At 43.7% G+C, this 17,851-nt stretch overlaps 1 protein-coding gene across 4 annotated transcripts in view; it reads right to left on the reverse strand.

The window, feature by feature from the left end:
* The window catches only part of agrn (agrin), a 250,892-nt gene that overhangs the window by 55,058 nt on the left and 177,983 nt on the right, over positions 1-17,851 (reverse strand). For all 4 annotated transcript variants that reach the window (XM_086214149.1, XM_086214151.1, XM_086214148.1 and 1 more), the window contains 3 exons: positions 11,949-12,170; positions 4,032-4,229; positions 2,439-2,639 (listed from right to left, as the gene is read on the reverse strand). In XM_086214149.1, the coding sequence (XP_086070275.1) occupies positions 2,439-2,639; positions 4,032-4,229; positions 11,949-12,170 (621 nt within the window). The remainder of the gene's footprint in view (positions 1-2,438; positions 2,640-4,031; positions 4,230-11,948; positions 12,171-17,851) is intronic.

Raw genomic sequence — 17,851 nt, forward strand, 5'->3', positions numbered from 1 at the left:
CCCGAGTGTGAAATTAAACAGGTGATAAATTTCCCTGTATGGCCAACAGTGGGAACACTGTCATTTTTCATTACTGCTAAATAAAAGGCGGGAGAAAACAACTTCCATTTTTATGCTCAGTGCCCTCCCATCCCCCAGCAAGACTGATGGGGATGGGTTTTAAGTCAGGTTTACATAAGCAAATAAATCCCACGTTCACTTCCTCCCCAGGTTCATCCTGAAGGATGACGTGTCCACGTTGTTAATGTCTCTCACAAAGAGCTAAATCACACAATGCATCAGCTAGAAAGATCTCCCACAAGAAGTCAAAGAGAACAGATGTGCAGGAGCTTGTTTTACAGTCATAGTGGACTTCCTGTAGAGGGTCTGGGTCAGATTTGAGGGGGCCGAAAATGTCAGCCTCAGAGCCTGCAGAAAAAGACAGAGCGACTTTAAGTTTGCCCCCGGAGTGAAATTTATCGATCGCAGACGATCCCATCTCCACCCCTATCTGTGAATGCCTCGTGCCCCTTTTGTCATGCGGCACAATTTTGATGGAGATAAGTGCAAAATGGAGAGACATGAGTGGGTGGGATGGCACAGAGCGACGGGGAGCGAAAAAAAGAGAGAATCTATTGTGTAAGTCTGATGGTTTTCTCTGAATCAAAATGAGCAAGTGATAGAAAAAGGGAGGACGTTCAGGGACAGTATGAGAGAGAGAGACAGAGAGACAGCAAATAAAACTGAAAAGCCATCAGGCACCGCAAGCAATGCGGTGCCCTTAGGGAGTCAGAGAAGAGTAGTTTTGCGTGATACCATAGTGTGTGTGCATGCAACGTGGGGATGCTGTTTCACGTTTCTTCATGCTCTACATACAAAAAAGGTCACTTTCCCAGTCAATGAAATGATGTTAAATCGACCACAAGAAGATTTGGCGGCATGATTCTCCTCACAGGCCCCAGGCCAATATGGTAGACAATGGTGAAGAGGGAAAAAAAGAAAGAAGCACCTCTGGCTGGCTGTCAAACTGGAAGTGTATTCCTCTATTTGCTCCAGCTACCCCCTCTTTTTCCTCTCTCCAGCTGTCCCCCCTGCTGGCAGGTGTAATCTGCTCCCCTTCACACTTTGTCAGAGAATGACTATGTTCAGTGTGATCACCCAGCAGCCACTGGGGGACAGGCAGGCCGCCATGTGCATGACAGCCAGAGGTTTGGCATGTTTCTCCCTCCAGAGTTGTCCCTAAGACAGCCAGGGCGAGGCAATGTGATATCCTGCCTGGGTCTGTCAGCGCTGATCAAGATATGATTTGCACGGTGAATTAGACCTCATTTATTGCGAATGCGGAGGAATGACGGAGCTACGGGTGCACAAATCAAGGATATGCACAAGTGGCATCAGCGACATGCCCAGAAGTGTAATTGAATAGAGGAGCTTGATAAAATGCATATTGCAAATTCTCAAATAAAAGCCAGTTTCACAAATTAAGGCACAAATAAACAGATTGAAATTAATATCTTCAGTAAGTAAATCCAGGGAGAACCAGCAGGTATGATGCATAGATGTGCTTTTTTCAGCTATTGTCATCTTTATAGTTGATTATGGGGCAAATATTCCTGATTCCCAGCAGTCTTTTAATGTGAAAGATCTGCCGGAAATGAAGGACACACGCTGAATGGTGAACAAAGGGAGGGCACAGTTGGACCAATTACAAGTAATCAGGTTAAATTTATCAAGGCAACGAGTCAGTAACTTAAAGGTTAGTGAAGCGAAATTATGACTGGAGGGTTGTCTGTTCAACCCCCAGACCAGCATAGAAGCAGTTGGGGTGAGGTGAAGGATGCCCCCCCATTATAACCAGTGACCAAAGCGCTTAACCCCTAACCGGAGCTTCGTAGACGAAGTGGTTGTACTGAGCAGCTTCCATGTGTGAATATGATCAGAGCGCTGCTCTCACTGATGCCCCGTGAACAAACAAAGGTTAAAAAATACAGAGGAAGTGCACAACACACAGCTGGTGCAGGAGAGACTAGAAGGAAAAGATCAGAAAACACTGCGGCTTCCTAATGAAATTTCAATAAAAACCTTGGTCTACTGTATCTGAGGCAGACGAAAGATCATTCGAGCAGACAGTGGCTGATGAAATGAAATATAGGAGACATGCAGATAAACGAACGAACAAGAGAGCCAAAGGATGAAGGTGTTGTTCTGTATAAATGGCCTGTAGCTAATCACCCAGAAGTCATTTCAGTTCCTAGTGACAGGTTTGTTTATGGACATGCAGCACAGCATGACTCAGTTCATCTTACCTGCGTTAGCATGCTGCTGCTGGCATATGTAGCCATTAGGAAAACCCACAGATGACCAAATAGTGTACCACAGGTCAGTTGATAAAGATTATTACTCCATTTCAATGGCTGATTGGTTAACATAATTACACCATTTCAAAGTCCATTTCCTACCTTCATCGCAGCTGCTGGGCTTCGCCACATCAATTCTCCTCTTCTGCATGCAGGAGGACAAGCGGAGTTCACACATGTTGTTGTACGTGGAGCCGTCGCTTCCACACACCGGAGAGAAGGCTTCACCTGAGCACTGTGGGCACTCACACTTATTCTGCACACACCGGGCGCCCCAGGCACAAACAGTGCTGCCACACGTTTCTAGATTACACACACAGCAGAGGGATGAGTCAGACCTGGACGGGTCAGGAAATAAAAGGGAATGTTCCTGGAATTGTTTGGATAGATTTAAGTTCCATCAGGAATTCAAAGGCACCGCAGGGATGCTTATTTAGAGGATTTTCTTTTTACAAATGGCCATGCATGCTTCTTACTCTTACCAAAATGTACCAAAATATAGGAATAGACCTTTATTTGCAATGTGGCTTTACCTACATTTTTTAAAAAATGCTTAAAAAAAAGTGGGCCAGGCGCTATAAAGGGAAGGAAGGTGCTGAGGAGAGTTGTGTTTGGACAGGGAGGTGATCTGGTCAGACAGAGATGGAGAGTGTCACACAATCACCTTTGTGAAGTGGACTTCTACCCTCCAGAAACCCACAAAATGGACATGCATGTATCACTTCACCCTGTGGGCTCCAGCCTTAGTAATGGGCTGCTCCCACCCGCTGTGCAACATATCGCTTTTCCGGTCTTCCGACAGTCTGTTTGACATGAGTGGTGGAGGTACGGTGGAGGCTTACCAGCTGAGAGACCTTCTGCCCCAAGCAGGAGCCACTCCGCCTGCCTCATGTCAAAGACAGACCCTCAACAAAATGTCAGATTTGGAAAACATCCAATAAATGTAATATTGGTGACACTTGGGAAATGTATTGTTGTGCCTTTAAGGTTACAGTCCAGTTACCATTGTTTTCCACAATAGTTTATGAGTTTTTCTTTTCAACGGGTGTTTTTTTTTTGAAGCCTTACTTGTCCAAACATAGTGTCACACAATGGGCTGAATTTGAGGAAACTCCATCAAGCAGTTCCTAAGATAATGAGTTAATGAGAATGGGATGGATGTCCATCCTACCCACCTCTGGATAGAGGAGAGGCTGCTCAATGCAAAGTCAGTACGAGCGTGTTAACTTTCTTTTTAATACGAAAGTCATGACGTGAGGTAACTGCTGTCTCTGTGTCGTCTCAGTTCGCAAGCTCAGAATGTTGAGTCTCTTTCATTCTGTCAGATGGTAATTTTGTGTATTCGGGAAAGAAATGCAGATGTGTTTCATCCTATTACAGTCATATGATTTAGTTTACAGCTAAAAAAAAAACAAAAACCCTCTTCCAGGCTGCACTACATTCAGTTAGTTGAGAAAACTGCCTCCAGCTGTGTGAGGTTTGTGTTGCCTCTACTTCTTAAACCCTTTTTTAATTTAGAGTTGAATCAATTATTCTGGGTGTGTTCTACTTGTGAATGTCACACATTTTTCTTTGTCTCTGCTCACCCTGGAGTTATGCTTATGCCAAGAATAATAATCATCATCATTTTCCATTTGATGTGATTCAAAAACAATGACTGTAAGGATTAGACGAATAAACACAAGCAATACTTACTGCACTCTCCCTGGCTGACCACCCGGAGCTCCATCTGTTCTTTGCAAGCCCGCACATGCAGCTCACACTCGCTGTCATAGGTAGTGCCGTCGCTGCCGCATACGGGCTGGTGAGACTCCACACACTCCGATGCACACACACACTGCCCACTCTGGGCATCACAGATTGCCCCGAAAGAGCAGTTGGCACAAGCCTCATCTAGATGGGGAGAAGATAACAATGCAATGGATGAAAAAGTCAGTGGAAGACATTTCATATTTTAGATCATTATCATTCCATCTGTATTGAATGCATTTCAAATCTATCACACGGGGATCAGCTTTTTATTTTGGTTGATCCTTGGAATATCTCTCAAATTGATGATTTTTTAATCTTTTGAAAACATGTTTTCATCTAAAAGCACCTCTCCAATGTTGTGACAGTAATCTAAATTAATATTTAACCAATTTTATCAAGATCATGTTTTCTTGTCACTCATACCAAACCAATAAGCAATTATCTAAAAGAATTCATTTGATTTTAAATTAATAACGCTGACTGAAACAAGAATATAGTATATTTATTTAACTTGTAATATGCTGTTCGACTGATTGGTGCGGGCATCGTTCACATTTTAACAGATGGCGGTAACCTATATCCAACAGTCCGTTTATTTCTCCAATAATCACTTTCTTTGTAAGAACAAAAATTACAATTTCAGTTGCAAAAATCCAAATTTTAGCTAAAAGGTAGCTGCTGAGGTGAACCTAACTTCCATGCGAATTCGGTAACCTCCTCTGCTTTAGATACATTTTGTGTTTGACCAGGTGCTTTCTCAGGTGAGATGTGTTACTGTGGCAAAATATTTGCCATTTCTGTCTCAAGATTTGAAACCGTTTCTGCTGGACTGTGTGCTGAGCTTGAGAACAGCGGTGACTTCACATGATCTAGTTCTCTTTCTAACATTTACGTTGTCAATCAGATATGCTCTTTAATCAAAATTTGGCACCAATAGATGCCAAGGGAATCAGAACATGGTAGCACCAGTGTAAATCCATTAAATGTACACCATTCTGGACCAAAGCCCACAGCTGACGTATGGCGTATTCAATGCAGTGCAGCAGATACAAGAATAGCAATGTAAAGTTTCCACGCTGAGTGCAGAATGGGTGTAAAACTTTATTGGAGTCCACTTGAGGCAACTTCACTTGATTTGAAATCCTTGGGAAAAAAAAAAAAAGGCTTGTACCTGTCTCCGAACAGGTGTCACGGTCAATATGCATATGAGAGCTAAAACCCCAATCATGGATTGACAAGAAAAAAAAAATCTCCCCACAGATAGAATTCTACTGAGTCTCAGATCTGAGGGAGAGGATTAAAAATAGTGATGATAAAGCCCGAAAAATTCCCAGGAGCAGAGTTGGCTCCATCACAGAAGACATTTGGAACAACCATGAGTCTATCCAGAGCTGAAACTCAATAACTAGGCACAAAGAGTTTTAAAATTCCTCTGCAACAACTGCAGAGGCTGCCAAAAGGACAACCATCTCTGCAGCGCTTCATCAATCAGTACTTTATGGGAGAGTGGTGGGATCTGAAGCGACTCCTGAGGAAAAGCCACACGGCAGCAAGCCTGGAGTTTGCCAAACGACACTTAAAGGACTTTGAGAGCATGAAGGGAAATATTCTCTGGTCTGATAAGACAAGAATTGAAGTCTTTTACCAGAATGCCAATAGCTAGTGAAAGCCAGGTACTGCTGGCTGCTAACTATGGGGAGGCTCAGTGAGAGGATTCTGAGCAGCAGGTAATAAGAAACTGGTCAAAATTAACATAGTAGAGCGTAATATTCTTGCTTGTGTTTAAGGTTGATGGTCCCTGCTTTTACTGAGCTACGTTCCACAGCTCTTTGTAACTGAACCTCTATTTTCTCTCCAAAAAGAGAGACTTATACAGTATATCTTGTGAGCCTCCCCTCATTAGCTGCAGGATTCTGTAGGATCATCTCAGGAGGAAATGCCTACTTCCGAAGGCAAAGTCTCTCTGTGACGAGCATGTTGAGGTTAGTGACGTCACATGGGGCCAGAAACCAGCGAGTGTGAGGCCAAACAGACTGACGAGGCTAGCAGTACATGCACCTGTCCCTCTCACACCAATTACACTTGGACTGCATTAGCTCAGTTCACGATCATATTCAATTAGAGGCAGGCTAATTACCGCTACTGATTTCGCACTAATTGAGAGAAACGAGGCCGGCCGCTGGAACCCTCCACATTACTAATATGTTTATTGCTCATTCGGAGTCAGAGGTTGCCTTCAGCCCCATGTGTATAGAACTGGTATCCGCTGCTCTCTTGTATTTACTGTCTTCACTCATACGAGATGGATATGGGGATTTACAACACTTCAAATACATCACATGACCTGTAAAGGAAGCAGTTAATACATGGAGTCAAGAGTGGTGCATGTGAAGCCAAGTATGTGGATATCTTTTCAGCATACAAATGTCTACTTCTGTTCCTGAACTATTGCTCTGGTTTAAGAGAGGCCCCGCATTTCCACTTGAACCATCCATTCCTAAATGGGACCATGGATGTATAAGTGGACCTGGATACAGTAAGTATAGTCACAACTATGGTGTCTGTCATATGATGCATCAATAAAATGTTGAGTTCTTTTCTGATACTCTAAAATCCACTATGAAATGCTAGCATACATTTTTTGTTTAACTCACCAGAGGAAAAAACAAACAAGAGCCTGTAAAAAAGCCAAAAAGCATTTATTTGCTCTCCTGTTTTAATAACAATTCATAAAATGGTGCTGTGCTTTATCAAAAGTCCATCTGTCTGAAAAACCCTCATTAGTAAAAATGCTCAGAAATGTTCACTTATGCAGGAATATGCTCATCTCATTGCCTTTTTAAAAACTGTCACTTAGAAAAACAGAATCAGAAAGGTTTGACACTTAAATGACGAAGCAATAATGTTTTGTTTTTAAATAATGCAGATTCTCGGATCCATTATGAAATGTTTTTTGGGTGAAGAGGAGAACCAGCCTGCACAGGGCTTTGTCCTTCACCCTATCTTACCACCTTTGAGATTAAAAATAACTAATAGCAGGGATTCATCGGGTCAAAAACAATGTAAAAATAGCATCAGAGACAAAAACTCAGGTCTCGTTTCAGGATAGGGTCGCTGATTCGATGAAAAAAATGAAAACAGCATAGTATATCCTTCACACCATTCGCGAAAGTCAACAGTCTTAGTCTGAGCCACTGTGATGAGCGTCATTAAAAATCCTTTAATACCTTTGACACTAATGGGAATGCCAAATGAGTGTCACAGCATATAAATGACCATGATTTTTGAAATAATATGATATATGATGCAAAAATATAGTGTTTGTGAACTGAAATACCTTTGCTTTGCAGTTTACTTCTAATGCTTTAACAACATAACCTATCACCCTGACTGTTTAGCTGTTACGCCTTCTATCCTAGTGAGATTTGCTCAAAAAATGCTATCTGAAGAAGAGGCTTTCCAATATCTAGGTTTTTTTATGTATCTATCTACTATAGAATATAAGTGTCTGTAAAATGGAGGTTGCTGCGGTCATGGCTGCGCTCGGCTTGCAGCGCCTTCATATCAGGAAGTGGTGCTGGTGGTGTCCTCTATCAGGCTCTGAGTCCTGATAGCAGCCTCGCCTCTTTATCTAACCCTGTCCCTTACACCTGCCTCACCACACTGCCTGATCCTCCAGACAACATGCATCGTAAACAGATATGAAAGGAGTGGAGCTTCATTTCATCAAAGCCGACAGAAGAGGGAGGATTGGTTTCATTACTATGTTAATATTATGATTTCAGTCTCTCAATAGTTCGGGGTTTCTGCAGGTGGACGACGGCAATAACCTCTTAAGGAAATACACTATAAATGACTGAAAATGGCACCAAGTGTCATATACAATATCTAAGACGAACTGGCAGATGGGCAGAGAATGGGCGCAGCCAATGCAGTTTTACAATCGCTTTACTGAACTGTTGTGATGAAAGGAGAGTTGGTCTTTGTTCCTACTCTCACCTATGGTCATGACCAAAAGACTGCAAATGGCAGACATGGGATTAGTCAGGAGGGTGGCTGGCGTCTCCTTTAGAGAGAAGCTCAGTCATCTGCAAGGGAGTTGAAGTAGAGCTCCTTTGCGTTGAGAGGAACCGGTTGAGGTCATTCAAGCTTCTAGTTTGTACGTCACCTTGCGTGTCCTATGGACTGGACTGGATTTGGACAGGCTTTTACCAAGTGCCTCTCTACCTTGGCTGTACTCAAAGTGCTTTCAGAACAATAAGGGGTTAAATATTTTACTCAGGGACATATTTACATGGTAGTAGAGGAAGTGAGACTCAAACTCACCACTACATTTGCTTCCACCACCCCACCTTCCATCAATGCCACCTCCTAGGAAGATGCTGCAGGCTAAATAAAGCTGGGAGGAGGTTGTTGGGCAGACCAAGGACCAGGTGGAGGGATTATATGACCAAGCTGGCCTGGGAACACCTTGGGATCCCCCACTCAGAACTGGCTGATGTGGCCTAGGGAAGTTCAGGGTTCCCTGTTGGAGCTGCTACCTCCACAACCAGACTTTAGATAAGCAATTTTACATAGATGGACGGACTATCTGCATCTCAAATTTAAGAGAGACTTAACTACAACCATGAGAGTGAAAAAACCCACAGGATTTGGGCAATAATTCAGGATATGAATACATTGAAGGTGTGAGGAGAGGGGCCTTGAATCCACTAAATTCAACAAGCTTTGAGCGTCGGATGGTGTCCAGAGCAACAATGCCCTTCATCGCAATCCTGCCTTGACTCTTCCATCCCGGTATGCTGGCTATTCAAACACATATGTAACCGCTGAGAGGCAAGCATGGCTTAAAACACGAGCCCCTTTGCAGGAGCTTGTAATATGGAGTGGTCATTTTGATATTAACACGTTGATAATAAATGGCTCAAAAATAATGAAGACAGCACTGTGGGTCACTGGTGACAGCAACACACTCACTGGTGTATCTGGAAATAGCAGCTAAACACAAAGATGTAGCGTTTCATCAGTGCCTGTTTGATGTTAAACTCATACGGATGTTCCCATACTATTCATTTGCTCAGCACTCCTGTGAATTTTGTCAAGGTCCTTTTAAAGACCCCCGGACCCCAATTGGCTGTTTGTTGTTGTGGAAGTGGGAGTGAGGAATAGGGGCAGCTTGGTATAAAAGGTGGCCTTGAAAGCGTGAAGGATTGAGCTATTGAGAACAAAAAAAGCAAAGACCCTCGAGCTTTACCGCGTTTTGTTGATATCCTCGCCAGGAAAAAAGCCCCGAATTGCGGCTGAGAGGGAGTATTACCTCAGGATTAAGCAGGAAGAAGTGGGCTGGTTTGTGTTTTGAAGGCTTGTGAACATGCCTGGGTGATAACAACTCCCCTGTTGATGCTTGCCTGCTCGCTACACTATTAACTCTGCCCCCCTCTTTCTCTGCTCCTCCTCATCCTATTTACCTCTGTCTCCTCCCTCCCCTGCATTTATTACTCTCTCCTCCCTCTCTTCCTTTCGACCTCTCTTGTGCGACTGGTGTGACCTATATTTCTTGCTCAAATGCGTATATCATTTCCAACACCTGTGTGAGAAAAAAAAAAAGGTTTTTTGTTATTTCCTTTTTTCCAATGATTCTGGCACCTCTGCTCTCATCTGTTTGGCTAAAGCCACATGAATGACCCTTTTTCTGAGGTGACCGATACCCAGCTGGGGGGGTCTATTAACCAAGCGCACTTCTCCCAGCCCTTCTTACAAGGTTGCCGCCACTCAAACACAAGAGGAAGAAAAAATCTGCGAATAATAACCAATGTCACTCATATCGCTATGGGGTTGCACCTGAGCTATAAAGATAACCATTATTTTCCCAGCCCAGAGGGGAGGAAATAAAATTATGGCTGGGCCCATGAGAGCCGGAGTAGGGCCACACACACACGTGCCAACATGTGCGTGTGTGTACACACACATAGATGCACACGCACTCACACACACACACACACACACACACACACATGCATACAGACAGCCGTGCACACAGGCGTGCGCGCGCGCGCACACACACACACACACACACACACACACACACACATGCGCGCGCCCCTCTCACCTGTTCAACTATTCCTGCCCTCACTGGCCTCCCCTGAGCTCCTTCTATTGACTCAGGCAGCCATAAATCTGACAGCTTAGTGCAATTGGATGGAAATAACAAAACACAAGAAACAAAGCTAACTTTATTGATGGCTTAAAAAAAACTCATATATGCTAAAGAGCTACTCGCGATGCAGAATGAAAAGATGGAAAGAAGGGCACAAAATGCTAAATAAACATCATAAAAACCATCGCTTATTCTTGGAAGGGAAATTGGAGTCACTTCTTTCTTGCATTCTTCATGCCTTCAACCTATTATTCAGATTCTTCCAACAGCCCCTGAAGCGCTATATGTTCTACTCCTCCCCTCCATCTCTGCTCCATAAACATGAATAGTATTAGTAGAGGAAATAGCCTGAGATAATTAGGTGAGATAATAGCTTAAGTCAATCAGTCGTGTTGGTTGCTGAGTAAAGCTGTGCAAACAGCCCAGAAATAACCCACATTATCATCGCCATCATTCCTTCCCTGGCTTGCGTCTGGCAAGCCAATACCACTGCGTTTTTATGGCAGCGCTGCGCTGACGCAGGCCCGCTCCTCTGAGAGCCAAGAAGCCTCCACAGATTACAGACAGAGCTTCAGCCAGCTCATTCTAGCTTTTCAAAATAAAGACTATTCATTTCTGCAGAAGGCCCCAGGGCCCACAGACCTGCTGTCTACCTGTGGCGTAGTATATCCAATTGAGTCAGTTCGCCTGCCCACTGATGGGGCTTGTTCCATTTCCCGTTGGCTTACATCCGTACGCTTTGGATTTCAATTTACAGGAGGCTGAGGCTTGAAGGTGACAAATGCAACACGCAGGCGGGCCGACAGGGAGGAGGACTTCAACAACAACTCGCCCTGTTTCGACCCATTCTACAAAACAATCACACCTACTTCAACAAACAAACGTGGCCCATAAACTGTTCTAGGGCAAAGGGGTGGAATACAATTTTATACAGCAAAGTGAGACTAATTCAAACGTATTGATCATTCTGCTAACCGCTCCACGTATCAACAGCACAACAATACAGCACAGCAGAGGCCAACTTCTTCTCATTGTTGCTGTCTTCAAAGATATGCAGGAGAAAAAAAAAATCCATTGTAGTAAAATGGAGTAAGTGAGAGAGCTGGGCCAAGGGGCTAATAACCACTGCAGCTGAGTGTGTGTGAAAAGGCAATAGCTTGATCGCACAGATGGAAAAAATATTCAATCACCAATAGAGTCTGTGGGATAATTGGCCTTCCAAGATGGCGTCAAGACTACTCACTTAGTGGGTTTACCAAGCTGTAAAAATCTGTCCTTATGACTGTGTGCTTGCATAGTGGATCTAAAGATATTTTCACCACTTGAAGCTCTGCTGTCACTGGAGTACTAATGACGATAGCTGATACTCGGGAAGACTCAGACAAAGCCAAGTGACTCATATAGCCAATTACGGAGAAGTATGCTCTGCACTCTCTTTCATGGTGAATAAAGGGAATCGTCATTTAAAGGTCAAAGCAGGCAAATTGGAGTCCTGGTGTTGGTATAGCAGGGCTGGTGAGGAGGAGGGAAGAGGTAAAATGTAATGGGCAACAACAGACTTTTTTTAGATGAAAGTGGGCACGACAAGTTAGACATGAAAATTACTGTATGTTAACTCCTCAGGGTAATGCGCCATTATTAATTCACTTGAGTTTATATCCCATGAGCTATGATTAATTGACATTTATTTTATACATACTCACCACAGGGTCCTTTGTGTTGGATGTGGATGGCTTTCTGCAGGGCGCAACCCATCGCTCGCATCTCGCATGGGCTGCCGTAGCTGTGGCCGTCAGATCCGCACACCGGGTCAGACGTTTGTGGGCAGGCCTCAGGGCACTCGCACACCGGATCGTTGTTTTTGACCACGCACACAGCCCCGTGATCGCATACCTTATCCAAGCAGGGGCTCGGCAAGTTGAGATCTGAAGGCCGACCAGCCAAGAAGATAGAGAGAAGAGTTAGAGGTGGGGATGCTGAGCAGGATACTTGAGGAGTGGTAGGAATATAAATGAGAGGTTGGAGAAAGGTCTGGGACTAGAAAGGGCATAGGTGACAGGGAGGTAAGTTGGAGTATAGCTACGCGGAGAACTGCAGGTTTTGTGTTAGAAAGGATTGTGGGAGGAAAAGAGATTTGACGGAATATGCAATGCTGCCCTACACCTGTGCTTCCTCAGCTTCCTATGTCATTTCCTTGCCTTTGTGCCTTCCCTGAATCTTTGAGGAGCCCTCTGAAACCGGTGGCATGAGGACAGCGGATAAAACCGCGGCCCTGTGGCACAATGGAGATAAAACAGCCTACAAACCGTGGTTGCACAACCATTTTCTTCAGGTGAGTAAACGCCTGGATTAATTGACGTTCCCAATGCTCCCCTTCAAAGGATGCCATTTGCATCTCAGTGAAAGCCACTGCTTCAGCCAAAGAGAGAGCGAGAAAAAGTGTAGAGAACGGAGAAAGAGAGGAGGGGAGGGGAAAAAAACGGGCAAAGAGAAGAAAGCGCCCGCTGGTTAATAATTCAAAAAAGGCAAGCTCCTGGGCAGAGGCAGATATGAAATGTGAACATCATAGAGAGGTGTCTGCTTCAGTCTCTCCCTCTTAGGCGCTAGCTCCAGCATGACTTCATTAAAACGAGGACTGGATTTTGCACCTTGGATTCTCAGTAGCGGCAGATGGGTGGATGCTGGGCTGACATAACCTGGCTTGATCAGAAGAGAGGAAAGACAGAAAGAAGAGCCCTTTGATCGTAGCCTGCCATCCAGACTGGATGAATTCTTTATGTGTGTTAAGAGCCTTGCTTCATAGCTGTACCATAAGACCATATTAACTCTCTTCTCATCTAAAATGAACCACGCTGTGTTTTCTGGATTTCTGGAGCTTTTGGTTTACTTGTTGTTGTTGTTTTTTCCTGGAAGTGAAGTACTATATTGCAAGGTGTGCAACAGCATCCTCTATTGTATTGAGGTTAAATAACACATATGCCATTGATGGTGGCGAAGAGGCTAAACTCGAAAGAAATCCCTGTGGCAGGTTGTTCTGAATTATAATGATGTTAAATAACTTCTACAAATAAGAATTACGACAAAGTCGAATATAAAAATATTTAAGTGCATAAGTATAAATATAAGAATTAAAAAAAAAAATTGGGCTCCCTCTGGTGTCCCAAAAGGAGCAAGAGGTGACTGTCTTTCATTATTCCATTTTCATTTCATACCTTTCTGTCTGTAGCTCACTCAGCTAAGGTGTAGATTTGAGGACAAAACAACTGGAGGCTTCAAATTATTTTCATCAAGACGCATCAGTGAAAATTCAAAGAGGTCCATTTTAAACACTTAGTCAAATAAAACCTTCCTTCCCTCTTTTTTTTGCTTTTGTCTGAGGGTTTGGAAGTCATGGAAACTGCCCCTTGTAATGATGCCACCCATTGCTCCATCATTATCGTGACTATTATGGGATTAAATGGCATCACAGGGGGCGAACTGGCATGCTTGGAGCCTTATGATTAATTTATCAGCTCAGGAGCGTTCAGTAGCGCCTGTACTTGTAACACTAATGCTGGTTTGAATTATCCACTGATAACACGGATGGAGGCAATTAACATGCTTCTCTCTGATTAAGGCCACAGGAGGGTCACACGAGATAAGGATCAATGTCACCTGAGCATCCTTCGACTGAGCCTGAGTGTCATCTTCAGTGCTAGATTGTGGCACTGAGGTTTTAGATATTAAAAGCAGCATAAATGATGCATAATGATGTGTTTTAATGCTGTTTCAAAGAGCTTGACGGTGTCACAACAAAACATGAGCTGCTCTACACATGCTGAATTTAGTGCAGGCTTCTCAACAATTGATTCCTCTGTATCTCAGCATGCGTCTTCTGCTAGTTATAAGCTTGAGATCCAAGCTCAACTGTACAACCCTGGCCTCCATAAAAGTTCCCCAGCTTGGGAATGTCCAACCGCCGCCTCTGATAACGCCTGTCACCCATTCTTTGTTTCACATGAGGAAAAAAGATAAAAGAATTCCCTTTAAAGAAAAATTTCTTATCATTTTCTAGCTCTGAGGCCGAAATTTCTGCCTGATTTATCAACTGAAGAGCATGTAAGAAAAAGAAGACAACCCCGAAGTGAAGAAATCTTATGACACAGTTAGAAACTGAAACTGTCTCGCTCTCTCTCTTTCTCTCGTGGATGCAGGCTAAAGCTTTGAAATGGCAGCCTGTCACAAAACTGAAGCTTGTGGGATGGTGTTCACAAGTCTGTTCCAGCTCACTTTCTCTCCCTGGTCTCCTCCCAAACACACAGATCCACCTCTTCATGCATGTATCAGTGTTTCAGTCCGACGGGCCCAGAACAAACCACGCTTTTTGAGTTCAAACCAAGCTATTAATTCCTGAACGTGACAGTTGAATGGGAGCATCTGTTGTGCCAAACACATTACCGAAGCATTGTTTTGGTTTCTGAGGAGGTACAGTGACTGCTGGTCTTGCTGCTGTTGTGATGAAAGTCAGAAGAAACATTACATATATATATATGTGTGTGTGTGTGTGTGTGTGTGTGTGTGTGTGTGTGTGTATACATACACATATACAGTATATACATATGAGTGTTCTAATCAGGAATTCAGCTTCACCACCCTGAATGAGAGGATTTTACATTCTGTGTATCACCTCAGCTTGTATCCTCTCCTGCCAGCCACCGTGTAACTTTTCACTTTTAATTAGTGTGGTATTTCAATGGCACGACCCTGCTTCAGGACACGGAGCAGATTACTTTAGGTTAGGCCTTGTTGTGTCAACTCGACTCAGAGGATGCACTGGACAGCCACATTGAATATGCAAAGGAAACGCTCCGCTGATGTTCTAAAATATCTGCTTACCTGTCTGCCTGAAGTATCATTACTGCCCACTAAGCACCGTTATCTGATGGGGGAAGTGGTGAGGACATGACTAAACCCCTCGTTAGGCCAGTGCGATGGCACAGCCAGCGATGGCAGGGCTCCGGCTGGGATTGTGCGGTTGTCGCAGTGAGCAGGCGCATGCTGTTAACCCCCTGTAACATGTTGCTAAAATGCTGGGAGATTATTTTGGCTAGACCTGCTTCCCATCTCAGCTCATACATATGTTAATTGGACTTTTCCCTTCAGGTCCGAGCGCAATTCCAAATCATTCCCTGTATTATGCAGGGCAGTGAATCAGTGTAATCCAGGTGAAGCTGGCTCCAGCCAACTGGCAGGAGAATCACCTCCAACTGCACCCCATTACAGTACAGCAATCCAATGGGGTGCAACTGAAATGTGGGACGAGCCCGGCCTTCTGTGTTTTACCACCTGCGAGGCTTTGATCCGACTCCCTTTCACATTGAAAACATTTATGTATCATATTAGTCGAGGGAGAGGGAGGTAGAAAGAAAAGGCTATATTAGCATAAAGCAAAAGGCATACCCGCAGGCTGTGTCTGTCTACCACTGAACACTTATCACAGGCGGGAGGTGAGTCGAAGCCTCTTTGTGCACTGACATCGAAGAACATGGCGCTGTTCAAAATGGAAACGAGCAAAAAACATCACGGGGAGAGAAAAGTGTGGAAGTGGGACCATGTGACACACATCTACTGTACCAGGCGGGAGATGATGTCCAAGCAAATGGGTGTAACGTTTATTGCAACTGGGTCTGAGTCAGAAGCGTCTGAAAGATAATGAAATCTAAAAATGGTGAAATTGGATATTTGTGGTTGACTGGTTGATCACAGCCTGGCAACAACCACAATGCCTTTAGTCACTCCTGACACCCTATTGACCCACATTTCTCTGCAATTTCTGCATGATGACAGCCTGCAGGCCGCACTAAGTGGACTGGCGGTCCCTGGCTGCTGTCAATCTGGCTCCCACGGCACTTCCTCTAATTAACTTGATTAGGAAAAACAGCCCTGGTGATCTCAGGCGGACTTACGTACTCAAACTCCGTAACTGTTTGTGAGTCCAATCACTCCAGCGGCATGTCAGTGCGCAGGAGGGGAGATGCTCATCAAATAAACATGCAAATGATGAGCTATTCCAGTCTTGACACGTAAGGGGACAGACTTTCTCTCCCTGCCTTGCAGAGCTCTTTGTCAATGACAGCCCATCCACTGCTGAGTGAGTCTGTGTTCACCTCTGGGGGGCGGGAGTCAACAGATTCAAGCATGCCACTGACACTTGCGTGAATTTCTCTGCACGTAAAATCATACGCTCACACACTGCACTGATGTGACAAAAGAATTGGTGTCGGCAAAACGTGTGTTTTTCATTTGTTCGCCTGCCAACGTGTTCCTCTCCGACTGTGTCTGGTTTTGTGATTTTACAGAATTATCTTCCTGTGTTCTCTGAAGCCACCCTGCTGCTTGTGTTTCTATTGTATGAATACAAATACTAAAAAAATACCAATTTAGAGACTCTCCTCAACACACCTATTTATCTATCACCCTGTGAGGATTGCTTTTAAAGTCAACAAGCTTCAGGGAGTCACTTCACACTCCTCTACTCTCCTATGATTCAGATTATTCAAATCATTTCATTAGCAGGAATTGCGACAAAGCATATTTGTCAAAAACGTTTTGTCCTCCACACAAAAAAAACGGATGTCATCAAACCACCGCTGTGACTAAATGTCTGCACTTAAAAGAAGTTTTATGTTTTCATCAATAATTTTGGATTCTAAAAATTACATTAACAGAAATTCAGAGTTTTTCGACACAGAACCATAACCCAAAACTTCTCCTTTGACTGGATGGCGTCTTCAGTGCCGTCAGCAGTACTCGTCAAACCTGGGCTTTTGATTACGAGATGCTCATTTCGCTTTGATAGTTTAGGGCTTGAACAATTTCTCCAGAAACCTGACTAACTTTAGCAGCATGCTAGTTTAATCTACGTTACTGTTTACCGTGCAGTGGTTACTGTTTAGCATGTGCGGTTGTAGCACAGCTTCAGATACTTGCCCTGAAGTACGACACGGAGAGACAGAGGGAAAAAAGTGAGGTTTAAAGTTGATCCATTCAATTTCTTGCAGATCCAACATCTAGTAAATAATGTGCATTAATTACGGCTATGCATCTTCAGGCTATTAACGCGTTTTTTAACAATGCATTTAGCACAACTCTCTCTCTCTTGCATGTTGGCAAGAAGCTAGTTAGCATGCAGCAGCAGCACAATTGCTGGTACAATAATCCAGCTGTTGGCAAGTGGCTTTTTGTCAAGTGAAAAAGGAGCTGCTAAATTTTGCTTCAGAAAAAAATATGATGAAAATTAATGAAACTATCTGGACATGATCTCAGGACTGATACAAAATCTAAAAAGAACTGATGACATGAATATTAGAAGGTGAATGTGGTTAGCAATAGCACAAGTTGGAGTAAAGTTTTTTTGCTTTTTTTAAAAAGTTACTTTTTAAATAACACTGACATTTATTTGCCCTGGAGGACAAAGTGAAATTCCTCTTTTCTTTTCAAACCATAAATCTTAATCTACTGGCTCTTTTGTTCAGATTGGTTTACTCTTTTTCACATTGAGTCTTTCTTTGGAGCTTGGACGTACTGGGAGCGCTGCTGTCCATTACTCACACGCAGGGCAGCAACA

This window comes from Aulostomus chinensis, chromosome 9 (assembly GCF_037954235.1).
Source record: "Aulostomus chinensis isolate RoL2024-O1b breed Wild chromosome 9, RoL_Achi_v1.0, whole genome shotgun sequence".
In the NCBI taxonomy this organism is placed as follows: domain Eukaryota; kingdom Metazoa; phylum Chordata; class Actinopteri; order Syngnathiformes; family Aulostomidae; genus Aulostomus; species Aulostomus chinensis.